The sequence below is a fragment of the Antechinus flavipes genome, chromosome 6, assembly GCF_016432865.1.
Source record: "Antechinus flavipes isolate AdamAnt ecotype Samford, QLD, Australia chromosome 6, AdamAnt_v2, whole genome shotgun sequence".
In the NCBI taxonomy this organism is placed as follows: Eukaryota; Metazoa; Chordata; class Mammalia; order Dasyuromorphia; family Dasyuridae; genus Antechinus; species Antechinus flavipes.
The window spans coordinates 122,051,393-122,079,315 of NC_067403.1; the positions used below are offsets into that span (position 1 = coordinate 122,051,393).

General features: G+C 33.3%; 1 protein-coding gene across 2 annotated transcripts; it reads right to left on the bottom strand.

Annotated features, from left to right (window-relative positions):
• Window positions 1-14: 14 nt before the first annotated feature.
• CFAP97 (cilia and flagella associated protein 97) lies at window positions 15-27,841 on the bottom strand. Of its 2 annotated transcripts, none has more exons than XM_051965475.1 (5): window positions 27,749-27,841; window positions 21,221-22,317; window positions 11,382-11,650; window positions 5,509-5,659; window positions 15-2,181 (listed from the first exon to the last, which is right to left on the bottom strand). In XM_051965475.1, exons 1-5 carry the CDS (start codon window positions 27,823-27,825, stop codon window positions 2,054-2,056), a joined length of 1,722 nt encoding a protein of 573 aa, XP_051821435.1. In that variant the 5' UTR covers window positions 27,826-27,841; the 3' UTR covers window positions 15-2,053. The 2 variants fall into 2 exon arrangements, with proteins under 2 accessions (XP_051821435.1, XP_051821436.1); XM_051965476.1 differs by having other exon boundaries at window positions 27,686-27,817.
• Between the last annotated feature and the right edge of the window lie 82 nt (window positions 27,842-27,923).

The window sequence follows — 27,923 nt, forward strand, 5'->3', positions numbered from 1 at the left end:
CTTGGAGACTAATGTAGTTCTGAACATAATAGACTTTATATTAAATTCCCCTTCCCCTTACAACTTACAAAAGCAAAATACAAAAACTGACAATTTTTAATCACTGAATGTACAACATGCTGTAAAAATTCAGCCTATCTTATTCGCCCCCCCCCCAAAAAGTTGGAATTACAAACATTAAAAGTGCAAAATTAAAATGTGATATTAGTATTAAATACAGCTGTATCTCATTTTATAAGCAAAGTATTAAATGGCAAAATAGTTTGATCACCAGAGCAGTACATTAAATAATTATGGTAGCAGCATCCAATGAACATTATATCCCCGATGAAAGAAGCAGGATAATCTCAGAGCCAGTTTGTCTTCATATCACTGTTTAAACCCTGAACCCACCCCCACCACCCTTTCCCTCTCCACAAAGCCTAAACAAATTCTTAATAGATGCTAGGAATATGAATTGATACATAAGTCAGAATATTTAGAATCAATGTTTAACACAACATAGTTTGTCTTACTGCCTAGAGTTTTTAAGAAATTAACTTGTCTTGTTGACCATATGTAGTACATTTCAAAACACAGCTAATGTAAGAGAATAAAAATCAACTTCCTTATTTTTGTGGCCATGGATCACAACTCTCTCATAAAAAGATTTGGCATTTAACATAGAATCCTCCCAAACATTTTGCAAGGAGGCTGAGAAGGCAAATAGAGAAATAGAATAATGATAACAGCAGCATTACAAATTAAACAGAAAAACTTTCTAATTATAACCTACCTTTTATTACCTATACCTATATCAAAACCCACTTTCCACTAACAATGTTAAGACAACCTGCATTTAAAAACTTGGCAAAAATTACAACTCCAGGGTATGGTCTCCTCCCTACCCCCTCCCCCCCAAAAAGGAGCACTAACATTTAAGAACAAGTGATGACTATATCTAGTATTTGTTTTATAGCACTTTTAGCCCTATAAAGTACTAGCAGCAACATCAAGGGCTACTATAAATGTAGAGTCCTTTACCAAGTTCTTCCTTAATTCAATTAATAATAAATAAAAACATAAGCGACTAATAATGTTACCTCCTAAAATAGATTGTTCTGATGCCTCAGGATCTGCTCCTTAGTCTTTCATAATATCAGTGCCATTTTTTTCCGAATCAAAAAATACTTGCTTCAAGGCTTGTTACATAAGACTAATGTTGTTGCCAATTTGGCCTTTAAAAAGTGCCACAAAGCAGCAGAATCGAATTCCAAACTTTCCCTCATTCACTCATTAGCAATACTGCTACTCAACTGGAAATGGTGCAAAAATGTGGAAGAAGAATTTTACACTCTGTATTCTCTGATGTTTGTTCATAGTTCAGAGGAAAGGGGAATAGATCAAAGTTTTGGTATCTAACTCAGGGCACCTAAAGAGAATCAAGTTGATTATTAGGATGGTCCCACTGTAAGCTTCTATCATTCTACCCTACAATTCTCAGACCGACTTAACAGCTCCATCTGAGAAAAAAAAAAGAAAGAAAGAAAATTTCAGTATATATTTCTTAATAAAAACCCATCACCTAGAAAGTGCTGCAATTATAAATTCAAGGCATAAATAAGTCCTGAAGCACGCAGAAAAATAGAATAAGTAAATTTAGGAGCTAAGCTCATGGTTTAAAATTTAATGGGAAAAAAAATGAGAACTAAATTAGCTAAAAATCCTGGATCCAAAGTATTGCAATACCACCATTCTGTCAGCATGACAATGAGTTCTGTGAATTGGGTGAGAAAATTTACATGTATACTACCATCCCTGTATTAAATATATGTGTGTGTGTATATGTATACACATCTCAGATAAATATATCCACACAGGAAACACTGATTTGACATGAAACTGTCCTTTGGAAAGTAAATATTGCATCAAGTTACAATAAATTAAAATACAATGCTGTATACTTTAATCACTTAAAATAGGATTACAGACTTTTGCACAGAGAATTACAGTAATCTACAAGAGCACTTCAATAGAAATCTGAATAACAATGTTCAAAATAAGTTTTTTTTTCTTATAACCAAGCAGTACGAACATTAGGGGGTTTAGGTCTCAGTAGAGGGCCACTGGATGCATCAGAAAGTGATCTTTCACTCTTCCGGCTGAGTGCACTTGTAGCACTAGAGGACCTGGAAGCTCCTCCTGATGATAAACAAACAAGCATGGAAAATTAGCCAATCACTTAAAATTTGAGGTTCTTTTCTATCTTTCATCTTAAAACATTTTTTTAAGATTAAAAAAAAATCTAAAATTAGAAAAATCAATTTTTTTTTCTTTTTCTCCAGGAAGATACCAATTTTTTGGAGTTGAGAGCAATTTGGAGGGATTCAAAGGATATTAATAACTATAATAGGGTAGAGAAAAAACCCAATAGATTTGGAATCAATCAAGAAATATGGGTTCTAAGTGCTGGTGTTGCCACTTATTGGCTGTGAACATTTATTTTCTCTGGGCTACAGTTTTTTTATCTGTAAAATGAAAATAGATGGACTAGACACAAGAACATTAGCATCCCCTTCCAACTCTAATGGCTAGGTTCCCAAGAACTATTTACTAAACATAGACAACACTTATTATGCTATTCTAGGCATAGGGAGATGAAAAGACAATCTCTGTTCTCATGAATTTATCACCTAACAGGAAAATAATTTTAAAAACACATTTAAACTTTCTAGGTGATGGTTTTTATTAAGAATCATATATTGAGATTCAGGCCAATTCCAATAGACTTGTGATGGAGAGAACCATTTCAATCCACAAAGAGGACTGTGGAGATTGAATGTGAATCACAACATAGTATTTTCACCTTTTTTGTTGTTTGCTTGCTTTTGTTTTGTTTTTTCTTTTTTTCTCCTTTTTGATATGTATTTTCTTGTGCAGCATAATAAATGAGGAAATATATATAGAACATGTTTAATATATATATATAGGATTACTTGCTGTCTAAGGAAAGGGGGAAGAGGAAAGGGAAAGAAAGGGAGGGAGAAAAATTTAGAATACAAGAGTTTTATGAGGGTGAACTTTTGAAAATAAAAGGCTATTATTTTTTAAACAAAACATATACTGAAATTTTCTTTTTTTTCCCTTCAGATGGAGCTGTTAAGTTGGCCTGAGAATTGTATGGTAAAATGATAGAAGTTTACAGAGGGACCCTCCTAATAAGTCAATTTGATTCTCTTTAGGTGCCTTGAGTTAGATCTTATTTTGATCCTCCTACCTCTGAACTGTGAACAAACATCAGAAAGTAGAGAATACAAAATTCTTCTTCCAATTTTTGCACCATTTCCAATTGAGTAGCAATACTGCTAATGAGTGAATGAGAAGCAATTCTACTATTGGGTTATTGTGAGGAACAAATGACAACATATGAAGTGACCTGTAAACTTTATATCAATGATACCAAGGATGATAATGATGATGGTAATGAACAGTTTCACTAAAGGTCTTTAGACATGCAAGTATAGCATATGACAGTACATGTAAAGCATATAGAAGACTAAAAAGATTAGATGATACCAGAAATCAGAGGACCTTAAGTGCCAGGCCCTCATGTGTTCTGAATACTTCGAGATAAAGTTTTATACTTTATATGAGAATAGCAAGAAGTCACTGAGAAAAAGTAGCTTACTTAAAGTGGGAAAGGAATTCAAGGTAGGAGGATTAATTGAGTTCATAGAGGTTCCTTTACCATCATCACAAGATATATTATAAGTTGTAGTAAGAGAAACAATCATGAAATTTCAATGTTGGGACTCTTAAAATCTACCTATTCCAACCCATAAAAGAATCCTCTCTGATATATAATTATCCAACCTATGCATGAGAACTTCTCATGAGGGAGAATCTATAGCTAATAATATCTGAATTTGCCAAGCACTTTCCATATATCATTTCACTAAGTCTTATAACAACTCTAAGAGGTAAGTATTAAAAATATTATCTCCATCTGCAAAACAGGAAAACTGACTTAGGATATTTAAAAGGTTTGCCTGTGGTCAATGTTAGAGATGGGTTAGAATTTAGTCTTTCTGACTCCAAATCCATTTTTTAAAACACACTGAAAAAAAATCCATTTTTTGAAAGCCTTTCTTTACATACAGCTTAAAATTACCCTTGCAATTCCCACTCATTTTTAGTCCTGCCTTCAAGGGCCAAGCAGTACACCTGCTCCTGAATAAAAGCTCTTCAGAGATCTGAAGGCATCCCTAAGCTTCCAATACCCAAACCCTCAGAATCTCTTCTTCAGGCAGAAAGTACATAGCTCCTTCAATTAATGCTTAAATAGCATGATCCATGGCCATTCACCATCTGGCTGCCTGCCTCTGGAAAATACAATTTACCAAAGTCTTTCCTATGTCATCTAGATCAGATAATAATATATCAGATATGGCCTGATAAGGAGAGAGAATAGTCAAAATATCAGCTCCCTAATACTGAACATTACTTCTTTCTCTTCATGCATCCCAAGATCATGAGCTTATGCTAAATCTACCAAACCATTTCACTAAATCATATCTCTTTTTTCAGAAATATTGCTTTCAAGCCAGGCCTCTCTCAAATTGCATTTGTAAAACTGATTTTAACTCAAGTATATTAATTTTTCCTAATAAATTTCATCTTCTTAGATTCAACCCAATGTTTTGGTCTAGACATATTTTGAATCCTTTGTCATCAAATTAACCAGTTATTCCTCCTTGCTTTGTATTATTTACAAAAATGTTGGAAAACATGCCCTCTACACCTTCATCTAAGCCTACTAAAACTAGCAAATAATATAAAATTTCGTTAGGACACTTTACTAGATAAGTTAATTTTAGGCTATTTACAAATACTCATTTGATCAAGGCATTCAATTTATTTAGGACCCATTAAATTACACTACACCTAGATTTGCAACACAGTTCTTATACTTAACTTCTCTGTGCCTCTATGCCTCAGTTTCAGCATTTGTCCAATGAAAAGTTGGACAACAAATATCTTGCACCCATTTCACAGGTTATCATGAGAAAAGCTTATCTTAAATTTTAAAGTGATATAAAAATATAAGCTATGTGCTAAAAGAAGCCCAGTTTCCCTATGAAGAAGAGAAAACCCACATGAGATTACAATATGTTAGCAATAACTCTACTTAAGGAGAATCTACTTTGAGACACACAAGCCAATGAATTATGTGCTCTTGTGTTAATAAACACAATGAAGTAAAATAGCTGATATTTGTCTAACTAGCTATAGTATTTCCAACTGTTTCACCTGCTGGCTTCCATGTAATGTAAATAGATTTTGGCATTACAAAGTGTTCTGTTAAAAGAAATATTAACAATCTGTATTCATGAGAATTAAATGTCAAATGTGCCAAAGAAAATGACATGCTGTATTTCAGGAGTAGTTTTTAAAGGCTTATTATTTTATAGGTAAAAAGGTTAAGTTAAAAGGCATAAACATGCAAAAAGCAAACAGCAATATACTTACTCAGTGGACTAATTTGACTAAGAGTAGACCTCACTCGTCTAGAGACTGGGGATGCATTTAAGTAGCCCATATGGCGATGATAGTCCATCAGTTGTTCTGTGCGTTTCATACCAACTGTTGGCTTCACGGCTTCAAGTCTTTTCAATAAAGCCTTCATTAAGGAAGATCAATTTAAATATCTTAAATTAGAAGGAAGAATCAGAAAGACTCTTATCTAGAACTAGGAATTAATATTTGCTAATATTTTTAATAATTTCAAATATTTTAAATATTTAGTTTCAAAGTATATTTATATTATTGAGATAGACAAATTCAGAATTTACATCCTATTAACTTAGAAGTCAATCAGCCAACTATTTCAATTTTGCTATATCCTTATTGTGGCACTTAATTCTTTAATTTAGAAGAAAGTCTCATAGCATAAAGAGTTGCAGAACCAAGAAGACCTGAGTTTCAGACTCATCTCTGACATACTATCTGCACTTAATCTCTCTGCTTCCTCAAGACTTTAAGTTGTAAATAACAGTCACTGGAGAATCCTTATACTACCTAGTCATAAGCCTGGGAAGCCTGCCCCTCTCAACCTCTCTCTCTCTCTGCAAGTATAAATGATGTTCAAAAATCTAGATTTTTGGTGATTCGTGTGCTTCCTCTACCAGTACAAATTGTAACAGTCCCCATCCCTGACCCTCTAACTAGTCAGATGGTCTGAGTTTGCTGTGACCAAGAAACTAACTATAACATGTCGATCCAATTCAGTTAAGCTACTTTTTGCAGTTTGACACAAGGCTCTTGATCAAAGGCTTTTAAGTATGGCAAGGCCACTCAGTGCTTGTGTTCTCCTGCTGTAGTTTTTGAGAACCAAGTCACCTCCTAACTCTGATGAAACACCACGAGAGTAGGACTTTAGTAAAATTTTTGATTTTCCTACAGAAACATTATAATACAGGATTAAATTTCTGATCTAGAGAATGATATCAAAACTTTTTATTAACATAACTGCAAATACTAAACTGAACTATAAATGACATCCTTAGACCCAAATAAAGATATAAATCTTTCTAAAAGGACAATAGCTAATTACATAACACTATATTTAATATGAGACACTATCATGGTCTTTGAAATTCTTGCCTTATTTTTCCTACAACCAATTAGGAAGGGAAAAAAATCCTTCATTTAGGTTTGGAAGTCAAAAATGTGAGTATCTTTAGCGTTATGCTTACAAGCATACTTTTATGACTGCTATGCTTTTTATAAGTGTCTTTAGACTTTGGGGAAATTTAAAATTGATTTGATGCCCTCTTATTTCCTCATTATAAATCATCCTGTACCAGGTGGTTAGTTTTCAAAGATCTGATAGCAAAAAATACTTGTACTTCTCTTTCTGAGAGGTTTTTTAAAAATCAGCTCTGCATATCACCTACTAACTTGTAAAATTGAACTTTTTAATGATGCTTATTATAGAGGACAGCCTTTCTTTCTAAGTATGGTGTTTTTAACACTATCTCTCTGGACCTCTATTTCTGCTTTCACAATAGAGTAAAATAATAGGATGCAAAATTTTCCCTCTTTATTTTAAATTACAAGACAATGAGTCAGAACAATGAAGAGGCCTACAATTCATCTGTTCAGATGAGAACAAAAAAAAAGTAAAATAAAATAAGAAAATTCTTGTGCTACCTACCTACCTACCTACTTCACAAAGTCACCATGAGAAAAGTGCTTGATAAATGTAAACACACAACACCAATGTAAACTATTATTTTAAATAAAAATTAAAAGCCGTTTCTGAAAGCAAGAAACACATCCAATGTCAATGTTATTGTTAGAATACTTTGGCTCAGCTTCCCAAATCACATGTGCCTACCCCAAGTGTCAGTCTGTTTGTAAGATGGAAATGGCAAGCCCGGCAAAACCTCAAGTACGTGCTAGTGCCAGAAATAGCCCTTGCTAAAGTGCTGACTATACTTTAAACACTAAAGCAGATTTACATAGGTTTTAATACACCAAAACTTATTAAGAATCTTTTTACTGTTTTGCATTATTCTCTAGTTCTTAGTTGTGTAGTAATCTCTTTTGCCCAACAAGATTATAAGCTCTTTGAGAGCCTCAACCATCTTCTTTTTTTGTACTCTTTCAGTACGTCACATTAGGAACAGAGCTGACATTTAATACATACCAACTGACTAAATAGAAAAAATATTCTACTTGATTCTAAGTTAAATATTTTACACAAACTTTCATCTGTCACTCAAAATCAGTTTCCTGTTTTACTGAACCAATCGATCTAATTGTTTTCTTTTTGTCTGAGAACATATACTCCTAGCTAGAAAGGCAAGTTATCTTTCTGAATTTGTCTCTGTTTCTGACTTAATGGCTACACTCATGGCTGATGAGCAGTTTTTAAGAAACAGCCAGATGAGTTTTTCATTGTTCCTGAAGTGATGCAATATAAACCAAAGAACTAGAACTGCTTTGAGGAAACATTTATTCTTTCAATGGAAGGACAGGGAGTGGAAAAATGAAATGATGAGATCGAACAGTACATATTTCTTCAGTTCAAATGAAAAAAAACTAATCAAAAGATAGAGTACTCTTTCTTCTGGGGAAAAAATAGATCTGAGGTATAAGAAGAACTTTATTTTTATATTTATTCTCTTTTCTTTTCCTGAAACTAATCTTTTCAAAGAGATCTGGACATCATTAGTCATTAAAAAGAGAGAGAAAAGAGAGAAGTTAATGTCAATCTTTAAATTTTCTTTTAGTGTTTTAATGAAGTTACCTTACAATTTTGAGAAATGTCTTGAGAACAACAGCCCCCTCTACTGGTCAAAATTACTATTTGTTCTTTCTTGATTTTATATACTTAGTAGCATGGTGCCTGGTACTGAGGGCTTAATAAATGCCCTAGCAGGGGAAAAGATAAAATTTTTTAAAATGAAGAATCAGAGCCAGATAAAAGCCTTTAGGCCTGCAATAAGGTCTTTAGTGATTCAACATATCATCAAACTCCTGGAAGTACCTAGGTTGAATACATCATTAGTACCTGTCCCTTTATCAACTTTGTCTTGACTTCAGCTCTTGGCATAGTGCTCTATAGGCACAGTAGAAACTCAATAAATGAATGGATGTCTTAAAACATTTAACCACTGCAACAATAAATGACCTACGAAAATATTCTTAAAGTTTCTGCTTCATATAGAAAATATCATTAATTATAACTTGCATGGAAAGATTTTTCTTTTTTTTTTAAAGACACAAAACATTCCAATCATTTGGTCTTCACTTGAAACAGAAGAGGCTTTCAATATGAGGAGAACATAGGCTTGGAGATAAGCTTTTAAGAGCTGGAATATATGTACACAATAACAGCAATAGTGTAAGATGACCAACTGTCAATGACTTAGCTATTCTCAGCAATGAGAATAATCCAAGACAACTCTGAAGGACTTAAGAAAAATGCTATCCATCCCCAAACAAAAAACTGATAAGAGTCTTAAATACAGATCAAAGCATACTTTTTTTACTTTTCTTATTTTTCTTGGGTTTTATTTTAGTCTTTGTTTTCTTTTACAACATGGAAATATCTTTTGTATACTACACATACATAGCTTATATTAAACTGCTTGTCTTCTCAATGCCAACATTGAGACAAAAAGGGAAGGAAGGGAATCTAGAACTCAAAATTTAAAAAACGAATATTAAAAACTGCTTTTGTAAGTAATTTGGGGAAAAGTACAGCTTTAAAAAAATTTTCAGTATTTAATGTATCTTAAATACTTCCTCAATTTGCCAAGGAGTGACTTTCTCAAGGACTTACAATTAAGAAGTAGCAGAATAAGGAACTCAAACGCAGGCTTTTTTACTCCAAATCAGTAATTTCACAAATTCAAGATAGGAACCAGGTTATCTTAGGGCTCCAGATTGATAAGAAGGAATAATCTAAACATAAGCTGTCACAGATCCTCAATTTAGGAGATCAAAATTCAAGAAGTTCAGAGAAGGGACAAGGGAGCTCAGCAAGGAAGTCAAATTTTAAAAGAGCAGGCAAAAATGACAGAATCAAGGACAGGTAACGTTGGGAGGGAAAAAGCCAATCCTGTGTCCTAGTACTCTGAAGTCTGTTGCTAATATTTATCCTCTGACAACAAAGACAGACACAAGTTTTAAAGACAACTAGAACTATGATGTTGTTTGGGGTTCCTAATGATTCTAGTAGGTGGTTCATAAAACCCAGTAGGCCAAGGGAAACAAGGCTTTTTAAACAAACTAGAATACAGGCCTGGAGAAATCAGGAATTACTTTGCTTTGTTTAGCTCATTTTTGCTCAGGTGCACAGCCTTTGATTCCTCACTTTTTAAAATTATACAGCAAAACTAGCACCCTAAGTATTCAATAAAAACATGATAATTATCCGTCAAGAATATCTGTACTTCTACATCCTTTTAAATTCCAGAACTGAAACAGAAGCTATTGGAAAAAATGATTAAGAACCCTTTCGGTAACTAAGATTATAAGAAAATTACTATTTAGTGTTTACAGATAAATCTTTTTTAGGTCAAATGTGATACAAAGCAAGACTTAGTAATTTTTTTTCTCTTGTAACCTCTTTTTACGAAAAAATTGTTTATGTGACCTCAGGTATATAAGTATCTGAAATCAAATATTTACTGATAATAAGTCATAATTTTTTGACTCCCACATTCAGTTACAAGGCCTCAAATGGGGTCGTATACCATAATTTAAGAAGCTAGACTACAGGGAATTGTATGCTTTTAGACATGCCCTTTATGTACCTCAGACAAATCCAACTAACCGTGGAATCTCAGGATTTAGAAGTGGATAAGACCATAGGGCTATCTGGAATTATCTTTTCATTTTATAGAAGAGAAAACTGAGTATAGCAAGCTTAATTGACTTGTCCAAGGTAACAGAAATCAAGTGGCAGAGCCAGGATCTGAATGCAGATCTTTTTTTACTCCAAATCCAATTTTCTTTCCAATTCACCTATTTTCTGTCCTTGACTTTATACACTCAACTCTGTATCTTTAATCAGCCTATTCCCTGGGTATGGAATGCCCCTCTCCCCACCTTCATGGCCATTTTTGTGGAACTAGTGGCATTTCAGTGTGATTTAAAAGACAGACCAGATTTTTTAAGACAAAACATCTTGATTTATTAGGTCAGTAATAACCCTTTATACTTCTTCTTCATACTTCACATAGCACTGTATTCTTCTAAGACATTTAATTATCACACATATTTAAATATCATATTACATGACATCTGTGTTACATATATTTCTCCTTAAAACTATTAGGAATTCTGACAGCTACTTACTATATGCTTTAGGCTAATATATTTTACTTTAGAGAGTAGATATGGCTATTAAAGTGGTATTTCTAACTTGATCTTGCTAGTGAATAAGGTACTCTGCATGAAATAAATTCATTAAATTGACATTCAATATAACACCACAAAAATCAACTGGCAGGCTCCAATCAAAAAAACACACAATTTACAACCTGCTACCACAATATGAGGCTGAAGTTTAGTTATAAAAGGTTCTGAAGTAGGTGCTACATGGGGGCGAGTCCCATTTTTCTCTGTATTTCAGTTAACCTCATCTGCAATAAAAGAGGCAATTTAATACTGCAGTGATCTATAGGAGGCCCATCTACGAGTTCAGTGACTTTTAAAGCTTACAAATAATGGTTGTCCAATGAAAATTGTCTATTAATGTCTATTTCTGTTTTCAAATAACTAAGCCCCAAAAAGCTACAATTTACTTTCTTTTATCATCTTTTATTTATTGAATATAAAATACACACACATTTTCTTTAGTATCTCAAAGGTCTGAGATAACTTACCAAGTTCTCTCTCTCAATCCTTTGCTGTTCTTTCTGTCTGTTGAGAGCACTGTGGTACAACTTTGGTGGTGGAACAACAGGTTTCCTAGGAATGGTACTTTTAGCTCTTGGCTTTTCAGCTTGTTTGGAGAGTTCTTTTAACAACCTTTGATTTTCCCGATCAATCTGTCTTACTTCCTCCTTTGTAAAAGAATAGTTTTTCTTAGGTGCTGGAGAAGGTCGATCAACAGTAAATTTTTGCTGTTCTTTTTTGTCTAACTGCAGGAAAGCTTTAAAAAATGAACAGAAAACCTTCAGATAAAAATCAGAAAGTAAAAATATGGTATCACTGAAATTTCATAAAATCTGTACATATTTTTGTATGATTCTTTGCTCCTGATGTTTAAAGACATCAACTCATTTCTTTTTTTAATTTTATATTTTATTTTTTCCCTTAGTTGTTATTTCTTTTGATGAACTTTTTACTGATAACTGAATTACGCCTTTGAATCATTTTAATTAGTCAGACATGATATATATACATTTTATTACTAGAGCATGATCCATTTTCAGTACCTTTCAAAACATACAGTTTTCAATAGACCATTATTTAATAAGACCATCAAAAACAAGAATAGACTCTTCATTAGTCTCAAATTCTACTTGTGTGAAATAGCTGGCAGATAAGCATTTAGGAAAAATGAAAAAAAAAATGAGTCTCTCTTTTTATCTGCTTCAATAGTAAAAGTTCTATATTTAGAGTACTGAGTGTTCAATTAACCAGCTCTCAAAGAACAGAAATCCCCTGTTTGTTCCCAATGATAAGTCTTAAAAGTACTACTTGTTCTGCTTAAGTATTAAATACTTAATTTAGGAACTTAGTGTACTAGAAAAAGTCTTACTTCTCATAGTCATAAAAAAAGAAAAGGAATGCAGGGATCATAAGAAAAATTTGTTGAAAAGTTAGAATAGCTCTTAAACTTTATAGTGTAAGATATAAGACATACTTTGAGAGATCAAAGGGTCTTCAAGAACTCCTACAGACAACAATAGTTTGATTACCAAGGCAAAAATAACTCTGGGTTATCTTGAAACTGTTATGAAACTTAATATTTCACTACACAAATACTACCAATAAGTAAATTTCCAAAACATAAGCAGCATACAAAATATACACTTGTCTTAAAAAAAAAAAAACCTTCCATTGCAGATTAAAAATAGAAATTAGAATGAATTAAAACTATCAAGTAAAAAAAATTCTTTTTAGTCCTGATTTCTAAAATTTCTATTGATATACTCAGGTGTTAGGATATTTCCTAATTAAAATTTTCTTGACAAGTTATTAAAAGTTATGCATTTGTGAAAAAAAAAACATATCTGAAACAATACATAAAACATTTTAAAGATTAAGTTCTGTATTGAAATAAGTTCTGAATTCTAAAAGATACCCAACATATTAGCTTTTAAGAATTTTTTATAAGAATATTACTATTTAGAGCTAAAAGTAAATTCAACAAGATATACTGTGAAGCAGTGTGTTAAATGCTTATGATCCCAGTTCTTATAGATATAAAACATGCAATTATTACATAAAAATACAAGATAGTTATAAAAGGACAGGTATGAATTGCTGCTCTGAGAGATCCAAAGGAGGAAAGGTAATTACTGATTTGAGGAAGGAATATATGAAGGAACTGGATCAGGGAAGGCTACACAAAGAAAATGACAGTTAACTGAGTATTATAAAGGACAGGATTCCAAAAGGCAAAAAGGAAAAAGGAGAATATTCAAGGCTTAAAGAGGTGTAGGCAAATGCATGGAGGTAAGATAGTATAACAATCATAAGAAGCAATTATTTCTGAAGGGTCCAAGAATAGATTAAGAAGTTCATGAATTTGGACAGAAAAATCACATTTTTATTTTTGCTAACTTTTAACTAAGCAACTTCTTTCAAATATTTAAAAACATTCTGAGAAGAGGTTCATGGGTTTCACCAGACTGCCAAAGGAATCCACAACACACACACACAAAAAGTAAGAATCCTTGGTTTAAAAAATCAACTAGGTAAAAGAGATCAATATGAGATAGAGTTAGTAAAGAATAATTTCAGGACATGGGAAGCCTTGAATGCTAGCCCCCAAAGTTTAACATTTAACTTGGTAGGCAATGATGAATAAGGCAAGTTTTTGATTGCTGTATTGTGCCATGAGGCAGGAAGATTACAGTATTAGGAAGCTACTGAAACAATACCCAAAGAGGATAAATATGGTGAGGTAGCAGCAGGAAAAGAAGGTAGTAGAGACGGGAAAAAATGAGTGCAGAGAAACAAATGGACAAATTTTGATAATTAGTTTTGTTAGCAGAGATGAAGGAAAAGAAAGGTTTAAGGACAATACCAAGATTTCAAACAAGGGAGACTTGAGTTAATAATAGTGGTATCATGAAGAAAAAACAGTAACATCAGGAGAAGCAAGTCAAAGAAAAAAAGTATTAAGCTTGACTTTGGGTGTATTAACTTGAAATGCCAAGAGAACACATAGACAGAATTTGGCTACCAAGGTACTGTAGACTCATCAAAAGCAGAGAAGGTAGAAGCTGGAGATCAGATTTAGGAGAGCTCATTCATATAAAGCTTATAACTGAACTTAGGGGAATGAATTAGATTGTCAAAGGAGGGGGGACAACAAAGAGGGGTTCCAAAGACATTTAAATAAGTTACAAAATTTAATTTGATTTTCATAACAATCTAATGTGATTAAAGAGGTATTTCAAATAATTTTCACATTTCACAAGCAAAGAAAAGTTCGGAGTATACCACAATTAATAAGTGGTAGCATTGGAATGTGAACCTGAAATAATTTCTAAATATAGTGGTGACCTTTCCAATCCATATTTCTGAAAAAGACAAACTATTCTCTCCAGCCTTGTTTCGGGATTCTACCAAGCCACAACAGTCTCCTTACCCTCAAAATTCATTCCAGCTTTGGAATTCCCACAGTAGCAGTACACCCTGTCCAAGTGACCTCTTTCTGGTCCAAAAAGAAAAAAAACTTATTTTACTACCCTCATTCTGAGCCATCAAAACTCCAAAAATGACCAAGTGAGGCTTGGGCTGGGAGCTATTGTTGGTCAATAGGGTATGGTCATTAAAAAAAGAAATTTACTCTGAAAACCCCCAAGATATCTTGTGAAGTTTAGGCAGAATACCCGCAAGTAAGGATAAGATTCCCTACATGGACAAAGGTAAGATAGAAGAAAAATAGTAAGGCTGTAAAAATAATAAGGCTGGGTATGTCAGAAAGTCAAGCTAAAGACCTTTAACTTTACTCAATAAGTTAAGGGGAGACTTTGCAAGGTTTTAGCAAAAAAGAGGCATGACCATTTCTATATATCAGGAAAATTAATTTAGTAGGAACATGAAATATGAAATATAAGATCGAGGAAGAGACTGAAGACTTAAAGACCACTGGGAGCCCAATGTGGATGATAAGGAACTCATATTACAAGAAGAAATGTGAATGGAGAGGAAGGTTTAGATGGTGGAGAGGTAGAAGTGGCAAGCCTTAGTAAATGATTAGTCATAAGAGTTGAAAGAGCAAGAAAAGTCAAAGAAAATTTTAAAGATTAGGACAAAACAGGTTTAGGAGAAAAAAACAATAAAATTTGATCATGGAAAATGCTGAATTTAAATTAAAAGTTTCTGCACAAGAATGTTTGTGGCAGCCCTCTTTGTAGTGGCCAGAAACTGGAAACTGAGTAGATGCCCACCAATTGGAGAATGGCTGAATAAATTGTGATATATGAATGTTATGGAATATTATTGCTCTAAGAAATAACCAGAAGAATGATAGCAGAATGATTTCAGAAAGCGCTGGAGAGACTTACATGAACTGATACTGAGAGAAATGAGCAGGATCAGGAGATCACTATATACTTCAACAACAATACTATATGATGATCAATTCTGATGGACATGACCCTCTTCAACAATGAGATAAACCAAATCAGTTCCAAGAGAGCAGTAATGAATTGAACCAGCTACACCCAGCTAAAGAACTCTGGGAAATGAGTATGACCCACTATATAGAATTCCCAATCCCTCTATTTTTGTCTGCCTGCATTTTTGATTTCCTTCACAGGTTAACTGACACGATTTCAAAGTCCAATTCTTTTTGTACAGCAAAATAACATATATATGGATATGTATGTGTATGTATTGTATTTAACATATACTTTAACATATTTAACATGCATTGGTCAACTTGCCATCTGGGGGAGGGGATGGAGGGAAAAAATTGTAACAAAAGATTTTGCAATTGCCAATGCTAAGAAATTACCCATACATATATCTTAAATAAAAAGCTATAATTTAAAAAAAAGTTTTTGCACAAAACCAAAGGCAAACAAAAAGATGGGAAACAACTTTTACATCAATGTTTCTGATAAAGGCTTCATTTCTAAAATACACAGAGAAATGAGTCTAATTTACAAGAATTAAGTCATTACTCAATTGATAAGTTGCCAAAGGACATAAACAGCCAATTTTCAGATGAAGAAATTAAAACCATCTATGAAAAAAAAATGCTCTAAATCAGTATTGATTAGAGAAATGCAAATTAAGACAATTCTGAGGTAGCACCTCACATCTCTGATATTGGCTAAAATGACAGGAAAATGATAAATGTTGGAAGGAATGTGGGAAAACTGGGACACTAATACATTGTTGGTGGAGTTGTGAAATGATCCAATCATTCTGGAGAACAATTTAGAACTATGTCTAAAAAGTTAAAATTTTGTGCATTTCCTTTGATCCAGCATTTCACTACTGGGTCTGTATCCCAAAGAGATCATAAAAGAGGGAAAAGGACCCACATGTGCAAAAATATTTGTGTCTGTTCTTTTTGTGGTATCAAAGAACTGGAAAATGAGTTCCCTATCAAATGGGAATGGCTGAATAAGCTAAAAGTATATGAAAGTAATGGGATATTATTGTTCTGTAAGAAATGATGAGCAAGCTGATTTCAGAAAAGCCTAGAAAAGACTTACATGAACTGTTACTGAGTGAAGCAAGCAGAACCAGGAAAATATTACATAATAACAAGAAGATTGTGTGATGATCAATTATATTAGACTTAGTTCTTCAAAACAATTCAATGATCCAATGCAATTCCAACAAATTTTGGAAGGAAAATGCAGTCTATACCCAGATGAAGAACAATGGAGACTGAATATAAATCAAGGCATATTTTCATTTTTTCTTGTTTTTTTTTTCTTTCTTATATGTTTCCCCCCACTTTTGTCCTGATTTTCTCTCCCAACATGACTCATATTGAAATATATAAAAAATGAATATATACATATAACCTTTTTTAGGTTATATGTATCTTTTGACACAAAACTGAAAACAAAAATAACTAATACAGATGAAGAAAGGAGAGAAAAAGAAAATGCTGAGTTTAAGATATCAATAGGTACAACCAGGTGGAGCTGTTGCATAAGTAGTTGGAAATAGGAACTGGAGTTAAGAAGTGAGCAAAACATGTACTTTAGAAGTCATTTGCCTAAAGATAACAGCAGAAGCTATGAAAACAAATAAGATTACCAAGGCAGATATACAGAACAAGAGAGTTTTTAAAAGGACAGAAATTTGGAGACTACATTACAAGGCCAGGAAGAATAAGTGATAAAGAAAAGAGACAAAGGGTCATTAAAGGAAAGGCAAACTGCCTTTATGTAACTCTTCTCACAGCTATTTCTCAGAAAGCGGGAATAATTTCCATCCCCCATAATCCTTGACCCATTTCTCTAAGGAAGAATTCCTTATTCCTTTTCCAAATTTAAATAAGACTACAAGGAGAGGAAAGATTCTGTTATTTAAAATTATCATTTGAAAAGAGCATAAAGAAATACCACGAACTTATAATACATTCTCATCTATTTCTCTGACGCAACCCATCCTAATCCTGAATATTCAATATTTTCTAGGTGATTTATTATAGCTAATTTTGAACTCTACTTAAGGCTAGAGTCCCAGATAAAAGAAAGCAACATCCAATTTGGCTTATGGCTATTATATCCTTTACATTGCCATTTCTTTCCTTTCCATCTGCCCCATAGATTGTGGCTTGTTATTTAATACTTCTTTTTTTTTCCCTTTAAAAAATGACTTAGTCTTCCTGTTTATACCCAAGGTTTAAAACTCTACAAATTTATGCATTTTACTATATTTCCACAATCATCAAGCTCCAATATATGGAATTAAGACATTTTTGTAATTTTGGAGAGGGTATTTTTAAACATATTTTAAGACAACTGTATTTTTATCTAAACTCTATGAGTTCATCATTTTAGGGATTTCTTGATATAGAAATTCCTCCTAAGAACCCCTAAATTTCTTAAATCTTAGAGTTATACCAGGGAGCACTGAGAAATAAAATGATTTTCCCAGCCTTAAAGGAAGGTCAATCTGTTTCAGAGGCAAATCTTGAATGAAGATCACAACTCAATCCACTTCTATTCACTGTACCAAAATGCCAATGTATTGAAAATATACCCTTTAAATTCTAAAACCAGATCTTATGAGCAATGAATTATAGTAATAAACTACACATAGTGTTTTATGCATGGTTTTAATGAAAGCCTAAAAACAAAGTTGTCAAATACTTTCAATATTTACAGGTAATCTTTCAGTAAATAAATTGCCATGAGTTCTACTACTAAAAATATATCCTATATACTGCAACATATTTAACATATATAGGACTGCTTGCCATCTTGGGGGGGGGGGGGGAGGAGAGAGGGAGGGGAAAAAACGAAACATAAGTGATTGCAAGGGATAATGTTGTGTAAAAATTATCCTGGCATGGATTCTGTCAACACAAAGTTATTATTAAATAAAATAAAATTAAAAAAAATAAAAAATAAAAATATATCCTAAAGAGGTCTAAAACATAAAACTCCTATTTTATACCTAAGCCAAAAGTTACAAAGTGATAACAAAGAACTAGAAACAGAAATAAATCTAAACAAATGCTCAAAATAACATTTTGCTAGTAACCACCTACTATTGTGTTTGTGGTAGAGCAATTAGAAATCAATTTTTAAAAATCCAAATGTTCTTAACCTTTGATTATATTTGAGATCTTTGTAAGAAACATGCAATAGAAATGTCAGTCACACTGACAAAGGACTGATTCTTACTCAAGGCAAAATAGACTCTACAGAAGAATATAGATTTAGGAAGATTTAAATAATACTAAATCGGTCACATAAAATTCATTAAGCAGAGGAATGAATTAGTCATTGAAGTGGAAAGAACAGAGAATGAAGTAGAGCTACATTAAAGAAATTATTAAAGTTGTACCTGTCTAAATTTGGGGAAAGAAAAGAATAAATCAAAGGATCATCCCAAGATTTCAAGTGCAGGAGACTAGGAGATATGTGATAAGATTCAAAGATAGAGGCAAAAGTTGGGAGAATATGCTGTATAGAATTCCCTCAGAAAACTAGTTTTAGACATGGTAAATTTGAGTAATTCACCATTCTAAGCAACTTGTAGACTTAGTAATAGGACACAGTAGGAAAGTTTGAGGACTTGTTTGATGATTTAGATCTGGGAATTATTACTATATGGGATAAAGCTACAGAATGGCTAAAAATAACCTAATGAAAGTTCAATTTGTGCTAGAGATGATAGAGCAGAGGTAACAAAATAGGGACCTCTGAAAGGCTTATCTCTGATGAAAAAAAATAATAGTTACAACAATAATATGGGTCTAAAATGTGTGCTTTCCTTTTTTTACCTTCCTCTTCCAAACTTTAGGGAGTTAAAAGACTGAAGGAGATAAACTATGTATCTCTGAAAAGAAAAGACTAGTAGTAATCAAAGATGTGGTCTCTCCTACTGGCTCCTCTACTAATAAACTTAATTGATACAAATCTTTTAAAATGAGATCTATGTGAAAAGAAAGACAAAGATAGGTATATACAATGAAAAATAACTTTCGCAACATGTAGCACAAACCAGGGAGGGGAGAAGGGTCAGACTTAGGACTATATTCAAAACAATTTGGAGCCTGCCAGACCTTAAGCAACATAGTTTCCTTTTTTAGAACTTCTTCATTGTAAAATAAATAGGTAGAACTCTAAGCACTCCAAGATCCCTTCCAACTCTAAAATTCTATAAAATGCATCTAATTATGAATATATAAAATCAAATACATAAAATATAATATATTTAAAATATTAGTAAATATATTAAGTCATGATATATATAATACAAAATCAAATGCCTTTTGCAGTTCAATTATTATGTGCTATATAAATACTAATTATAGATAATCACATAAGGAGGCAGATACTACAGTTTATACAGTTCTCTATAACTAATACTGAACTGGATCTTCTAGTTACAGATATAGTATTGCATTTTTCACTGACTTTTTTCACTCATGCTAAGAATTTATCTCCATGTTTCACAAATGAAAGCTTTCTTTAGGTGCCTAAATAATCCAGTAATGACATAATCAAAGCCAAGTAAATGCTAATAGATTTTAAAAATTTTATTAAAATTTAAGTGCCAGGTTAGATTTTTCTAAACTATTATAAAAATATATATTGAGTGACCTATTAGAAAAAAATTGCCAATTTTTAAATTAGCATAGTTATGAGCAATTTTGTCCTAACCAAAGAGAGAAACTTGAGTTCTGATTTACATGTATATTTAAGCACAAGGAAACTTCCATATTATCTACATACACACTTAAATAATATGAACCTGAGTTCAAATTCAACCCCAGACACTTAACATTTAGTAGCTATGTAACCCTGGACAAGTCACTTAACCTCAAATGCCTCACCAAAAAATAAATAAATGTATGTGGGTGTAAAAAAAATCAAATTAGTTCTTGGCTTTTCAAGTAAAATGAAATGTTTTATACTCATAAAGGCTCACAAAAGATACTGGATAAACAAGTCTTTTTTTGCTCTTATTAGAGAGCAAAAGTCTCATCTTTTTGCTTTTTTAAAAGTACTTTTTGTGGTAAATTGGATTACTTTCAACAAAACTTTCAAAGAAATTTTTTCTTAAATCAAAAGTTTGTCACTTAAAGAAATTATTTAATTAAAATTAAAGAAATTGTTTAAAGAAAACGCTTCAGCCTTTAACTTTATATATGTGTATATGTAGTATATACACATACATTCTAAAGTAACTTAAATGTTTTAGTTATATTTTTAATTCATGTTAAATATTTTTCCCTCCAAGTATGTGTGTTCTGATATTGCCCTAAGATAGTATTTATCTTTCCTTTGGTAGTAAGATATAATGGAAAGAATAGAAATCAAACTACAAATCTAGATGCTTATTCTGTTCCTGACTAGCCATGCCATCCTGGGCAAGTTTCATAGACCTCAGTCATAATTTTCACCAAATGTAAAATGAAGAATTTGAAACTGATTGAGGTCTTGTCTAGTTCCAAACTTATAGAGATCTCATCCAGCTCCAAAATTTTAGCAATCTATATTTTGTTTTCCTATATTATTATTGTCTAGTTTAACTACAATCTCATTATGTGCAAAGACCATAATCTGTTCACTTGTAGCACATGGAGCCCAAAATAGAACTATAAAAATGTAGAATCTGACAGCTTTGGAGCCCTTATTTTTCAAAATACATTTTTTTCCATGATAAAGTTGAGATGGGGAAAATAAATGCAATAGGAATTTTAACTCTAAAGTATGAGTACCTTAAAAATTAAAACAAGTTTTATTACAAGATTTAAATGCAAATATTTAATTACAATTTAAAATACGAAATTAAATTTTATTGCTCTTTAAATGTCTTTTTAAAGGGAAATTACCTTTTAAAAGCTGATTCAGGTCCAGTGTATCATGTAAGACTTTTTGTTTATATCTGTTGTCCAAGTTGGATTCTAATGAGAGTGATTTGGGGGTGAGACTGGATCCATTTTTTTCTTTCCCTACTCTGGATGATTTCAGATATTTTGTATTACACTTTGAGTCTTCAAAATTTCCAAATGCTTCCTGGCTCACATTTTCTTGCCTTTTTACTTTTGTTTTCTGATCATTTGATGCAGCTAGTTCAAAAGATTGAATAGGGCTGATGTCTGGAGTTGATAAAGGAGTTACATCAGTCACAGTATCTTCAGATTCCTCTGTGAATTCACCAAGTTTTGGTTTGGAATTTATAGATGGTGCTTCTTTTGACTTTTCTGGTTTGCATTTTTGTTTTGGTGACAGTAGAGCTTTTAAACCAGGTGCACTTTTCTTTGAAGGTGACTGAGGAGAATCAGAAAGACAGACGTCAGATTCTGTAGCTGAACAATCTGTATCTGTGCTTGTAGAAGATGAGGAAGATGAAGAGGAGGAGGAAGATGAAGAAGAAGAAGAGGAAGAAGAGGAAGAGGAGGAGGAAGAACTGATTTTGTTATATTTTTTACTTGTGGACTTTTTAAAATTATTAGATGGTTTAGCTGACTTGGGTCTAATTCGATGTCTTTTCCCATCATCACTACTCTCTTCTCCATCTGTATAGTAATCATCTTCTCCTTCTCTTACTATTTTAGGGATTCTAGTTGGAATGGTTAAATGTATTTTTCCAGTTGTTGAAGTACTACATACATTCTTTGATCCTGAACTTGATGAGGATGAAGATTTTCCAGTACAGTTTTCTAAGGTATGATCTTCTGAAGGTGTTTTTTCTTTCCTTTCATTTCTCTTCTCAGTAAGATGATCTTCTTTCGTAAGCACACCCAATTTAAAATCTATATTTTCTGCATCTGCTTCTCTTTTCCCAAGTTTGTCAAATTGCTTATCAACTGGTGAAATACTGCTTCCACATTTCTTTTCTTCTCCATCAAAATCACTATCAAAGAAAGAATGGTCTACTTCACCTTCTGACATATCTCCATACTGGTCCATGACAGCAAAAATATTCCTAAGAAAGTAGAACAAAGTAATTTTCAAATACAAGTAGCTTCATAATGCTACCACATCCACAGGTAAATTTCTATATTGCAAATGCTATATTTAAAAAGTAATTTTCTATTTTTTTCCCAATCTGGTGTTTAATACATGCATTAAAAAGCTGATAATTCTTTTAAGATAGTTTGGCTAATCAACAGCAAATTCTACTAGTCTTCAAATAATTCATTTAAATATAAAGTAGGGAACCTACATCTATGATCTGTGATTATTTAACATGACAAATTACAACACAGTATATATCACTGACAGTATTCAAGTCATTTCCTATTAGTAAACCAGGAAGATATTAAGACATTCAGGCAATAAAGGCAATGCCAATTACAAGCACCCTTTTGGCACTGGGGATCTGACTGTCAATGAATTTCAGCAGGGTTTCAACTTGGCTTTCCAGACATTTCAGATTACTTCTCCACCCATCTTAGCCTACTTGCTGCTCTCCATTCAAGAAATTCTATTTCCATTTTCTGGGCCTATGCACAGGCAACCACAGAAATGCTCTTTCAACTTATGATGCTGAGCAGCTATGGAATCCCAAAGCACATAAGAGTGCTAGGACTGGAATCAGGAAGGATTAAAATCAAATCTTTTCAGATACTTACTAGCTGTGGAGCTCTAGGCAATCACTTAATCTTAGTTTGCCTCCCTTTTCTCAGCTATAAAATAGCACCCATCTCCCAGAGTTGTTGGTAAGGATTAAATGCAGTAACATTTGTAAAAAGTGTTTAGAACAATACCTGGTTATAAAACAATGCCTGGTTACAATCATATGTATCTATATCTATCTGTATGCATATATATAAAACAATAGTTATACATATGATTGTTTCCTTCCTCTTTCTTCTCCCTTTCCAAGCTCAGTTCAAGGTTCAGCTAAAGCACCATTTGCTGTTAAGGATTGTTATCAATTCTCTTCTTCCCCAATTTACTTTCTGCTTATTTCATATGTATTTTGCATTTAATTATTTGTGTACATAGTGGTTTCCTTCAATAAAATGTAAGAGCCTAAAGGACAGAGATTATTTTTATTCTTATCTCTCTAATCCCATTTACCCAGTGTCTGTCACATAAAAGCTATCTGATAAATGAAAAAATTTTAAATAAATAAATTTATCAAGGAACCCAGAAAGGATAAATAAAATTATACAATTAGTCTATAACACATAGTTATAATGTACCGAGGCAAAGGACTTCACCTTATGTTATTACCAACAAAACCATTAAATTGTTCATAAATTTCTTTGAAAGAAAGGAGTAAAGGGGTTATGAATAAATGTAAGAAACAGATTTAAAAACACACACACACACACACACATACACACACACACACAGATTCCTGCTCTCCAAATCCTCATTATTTCATATACCATGAGTAAATATTACATTTCTCAAAAAGAAAAGGTGATTCTCTTCCAAGCAATTTATCTTGTTAAAAGTTGGGAGTTTAAATTTTCACAACCAAACGCCATCTAGTGTAGAAAGTTGACAACTGCAGACTAATACAATTTTATCCCAAACAGTACAGCTAAGGAAAAGAGGATCTATGATTACTGTTATTTTTTTCCTCACTCACTTCAGAAGTTACTGATGTATTATAAATAGTTCAGGAATACCACTGTGGTTTTTGTACTTTTCTATGAGCTTCTTCATTTTTAGAAGTGAACTGTGAAAAGGCATGTTCAGCACTCTGTGAAAATTAAAAAGTAAGAATAAAAAATATCATAGATCTGAAGCTGGAAGGAACTTCAGATGAAATTTATATTATAGAAGAGAAACATGAAGCCAAGGCAGGGTAAGTTACTTGCCCAAGATTATATATAAAGTGACAAAGTCAGCACTCAAACAAACAGGTTGTCTTGATTCCAGTATCAGTAATCTTTACACTGTACCAAAATATATGAAAAGTTACCATAGTATTTTCAAACATACTAAGGTACTAGTACAAAAAGGATAAGCCCAATTCCTAAAGGGAAAGTCAATAAAGTCAAACTGAAGATTGTTTTGCCCCTGTTGGCTATTATGGAATGATAAGAAATTAAGTAATTTTAACTACAGAATTCTTAAAAATGAAAAACTGAATTTCAAATTTTATGGGTTGAATTTAGAATGATGAAATTAGCTAAAATGTTGACAATAAAGAGGCAATGTGATATTTAGTAGAGCTGACTTGAAAATTAGGCAGACCTGGCTTCACTCCTTCCTACCACCCAGGACAGCTCTAATCTCTAACCTCTTAGGGTTACAGACAAGTGCAGAAGGCTTTAAATTGTAGAACACATGTACGTAGAGGAAGTCCCCTTTCCAGATTTGATTTTTTTAAATTAAAAATAAGTAAAACATCTTGTGAATATTAAAGAAAATAACTGGGAATAAAGAGAATAAGGAGGAAAAAGAGAATGACAGTAATGAAATTATAAAGAGGAATAAAGTTTAAAATTAATAATAAAGCAACAAGAATAGAAAATAGACTAATTTCAAGCAAACTACTATTGAAAAATTAATATTATTAAAAACTGCACAAAATGTTCTTAATAATGGACATTTTCCTTTCAAATTAATTTGTTTGATATAATTTTTTTCTACAATAATATTGAATGAACTAATTTAAAAGATATCTGCTATAGGGAAATTTATGAACAAAAAAGATACCAGATCAAATTACTCTGGAGAGCCTTATTAAAAAAAAAAGTTTTTCAAAATTACAGCAAAATAACAATTTTTGATTACAATTTCAGCAAAATAATTTGAAATTATGTTTCTTCCACTGAAGTCCTAATTCTATGCCTCAGCAAGATACTACAAGATACTACAAGGCTACAATGGCAAAGTACAAACTTTGGCAGATTCTGTAACAAGAAATTGTTTGATCAAATTGGATCATCACCAAGGGAAAAGATGTACTATTCATCTCATTATCCACAGAATGTTAGCCTGTATTCCTGAAGCCCAGTCCAGCAAAATTTGGAGAGACTCAATAACCCAAAAGCTTAGTTCAACTTTTTTTTTTGTGGCCAAAGGAATTAATGAAGGTCTACTTAACATGTGGAAGGTTGATAAAGTACCTAAAGTAATGAAATAATGGATTTTTAAATTTTTACTATACCTAGTATTATATTGGCTGCAAAGACAATTTTTTATATATCAGTATTTTTATACTTGCTATTTATGCTATAACCATACCTGTAGAATTCTTACATAATCATTAAAAATATAACTTCCTTTATCTACATTTTACAGGACCAGGAAAATAAATTTATTATTTTTTGTGGGTTTATATCTATATCTTTACTTTTATGTCACATTTATGTTTATGATTCAAGGGTGATTCTTTAATCACAAGGCTGCTCTTAAAAGGAAATTCAAATTCATTTTAGAATGAGAATTTCCAATTTGAGAGTATAAGATACATAAAGTAGACTTTATACAGGAAAAAAAAAAACTGTCCTTTTGCTAGGAATTGTAATACACCTATGCTGTGCCTATTGGATAAAAAATTTTCTCTGATTATCACGTTAAATTTGTCTCATAACATCCAAAACTAAGTCTATAAAAGGAGAGAACATGAACACACCTTGCTAATCTCCCCCCCCCCAACTCCAACAACCAAAATACTCCACAAAAACTCAAACGAATATTGTATTCAGAGAAGTGACTAAAATGAAGATAATATCTACACTACCTACTTGACAACATCATTATGAGAATCAGATACTGCCAAAATAACAAGAAAAGGTTCCAATGCACACAGATGAAAACATTACAATCTGAGCACTATTTTAAGGACTGGAAACAAAAAATTAAGCATTATAATCCAGTGAAAAGCTTAGGGTACAACACAGCAGCTGATTTCAAATATCTGAAGAGCAGACATACAAAAAAGAAAAGACTTGTGTTGTTCCAACAAGATATATAATCAATATAACCTGTGGTTTATAATAAGTTAAAGAGAAACAGACTTCAATTCAAGATAAGGAACAGTAATCATTTAAAAATTAGAATGGATTGTCTGATAATGCCATAGAATTTAGAGCTAATAATAATCATTTAATCCACACATCTCATTTTACAAATGAGGAATGGCAAGGCCCCAAAATGCTATATAGTTTGCCAAAATTCCTTCCAACACTTAAGATTCTATGAGCTGGAACTAGGATTTGACTTTTATTAAAATTGGATTACTTTTTCCAAAAGGACTGTGTATCTGGTGTAGAGTGAAAAGGTGAAAACAGATTCTTTCCCAAATATAGACCAAAGATGCCTTTGTTCCTCCCTACTACCCACCTGTGTTTCTATAACTCTGTGTGTGTGTGTGTGTGTGTGTGTGTGTGTGTGTGTGTGTGTGTGCGCGCGCGCGCTCGCGCGCACTCGCGTCCGCCCAAACACTCGCCTTTCCATTACCAGGCAGCAAAAAGCCATTCAAACCCTGTAGGCTATTTTTGAGGGATAGAAGGGGAGGAGGGAATGGGGAGATAAAGAGAAGAGATTGTAGAAATTAGGTGAAGTGGGTAGAGTCCTAAACCTGGAATCAATAAGACCTAAGTATAAATCCGGCTTCAGACATTTAAATATCTGTGAGGGCTTTATTCACGAGTCACTGAATCTCTGCCTACCTCGGTTTCTCCAACTGTAAAAATGAAGATAAGAAAACCTACTTCATAGGTTGCTGGGTGGGATCAAATAAGATTCATCTATAAAGTCCTAGCATCCGTGCTTGGCATATAAGGGGTATCTATTAATGTTTCATGCTTTCTTTTTCAAACGCCACCTACCCATCCGTGTTTTTGGCTAAGTAATAAAGCCTCCTTCTGGATTCTGTACATGCTGGAGGAGGTGGGGGAGAGGAGGATGTATTGCCGTTCCAGGCAGGGGAGGATGTTTTGTACAATGTGTTCCAGCTAGGCCACCTTAAAGACATTTACCATTTTTAAGAGGCTTCAAATGGCGTAAACCGATGGAGGGGATCCTCAAGCAAGAACCTCATTACCTCTCTAAAACCGAATGAATTAACCCCTGAATGTCTTCTCCAAATTTCGAATGCCTAGATCCCGTTAGGATCCTCCTCCGCTTGGGAGAGGGAGAGGAAGAGAGCATAGACAAGTGGAAGGAAATAAGGGGAGGGAAGGCCCTTCTTTCCGGGGGCAGAAGTGGCTTCCTCTGGGGTCCTTCCTTCCCTGACCACAGCTAGAAGTAGCATCATCTCCCAGTCCCAACCTCTTCCTCCTCCTCCTCCCTCCCTTCATCCTCCGGCCTCAGGCCTCACCACCCGCGGCCCAGCCCGTGCCCACAACCTCCCTCCCTAAAGCCGAGGGGCCGGTACCCACCACCAAAGCCCGAGGGAAGGCTGAGCGAGACTGGCGGGAGCGTCTGGTGAAGAGGGTACTCACGGAGGAGCCGCTGCCGCAGCCTCGACCACAGCCGAAGAGGCCGTCGCCGCCGCCACCACAGCCAGCTCGCGCCGCATCAGGGGCGTCTCCGAGCTCGCGCGCAGCCGCCCTCCGCCCCGCCCCCTCGGTGCCTTAGACCGCCCCATCTTCCCGCGCCTCGCGCCTGTGCGCATGC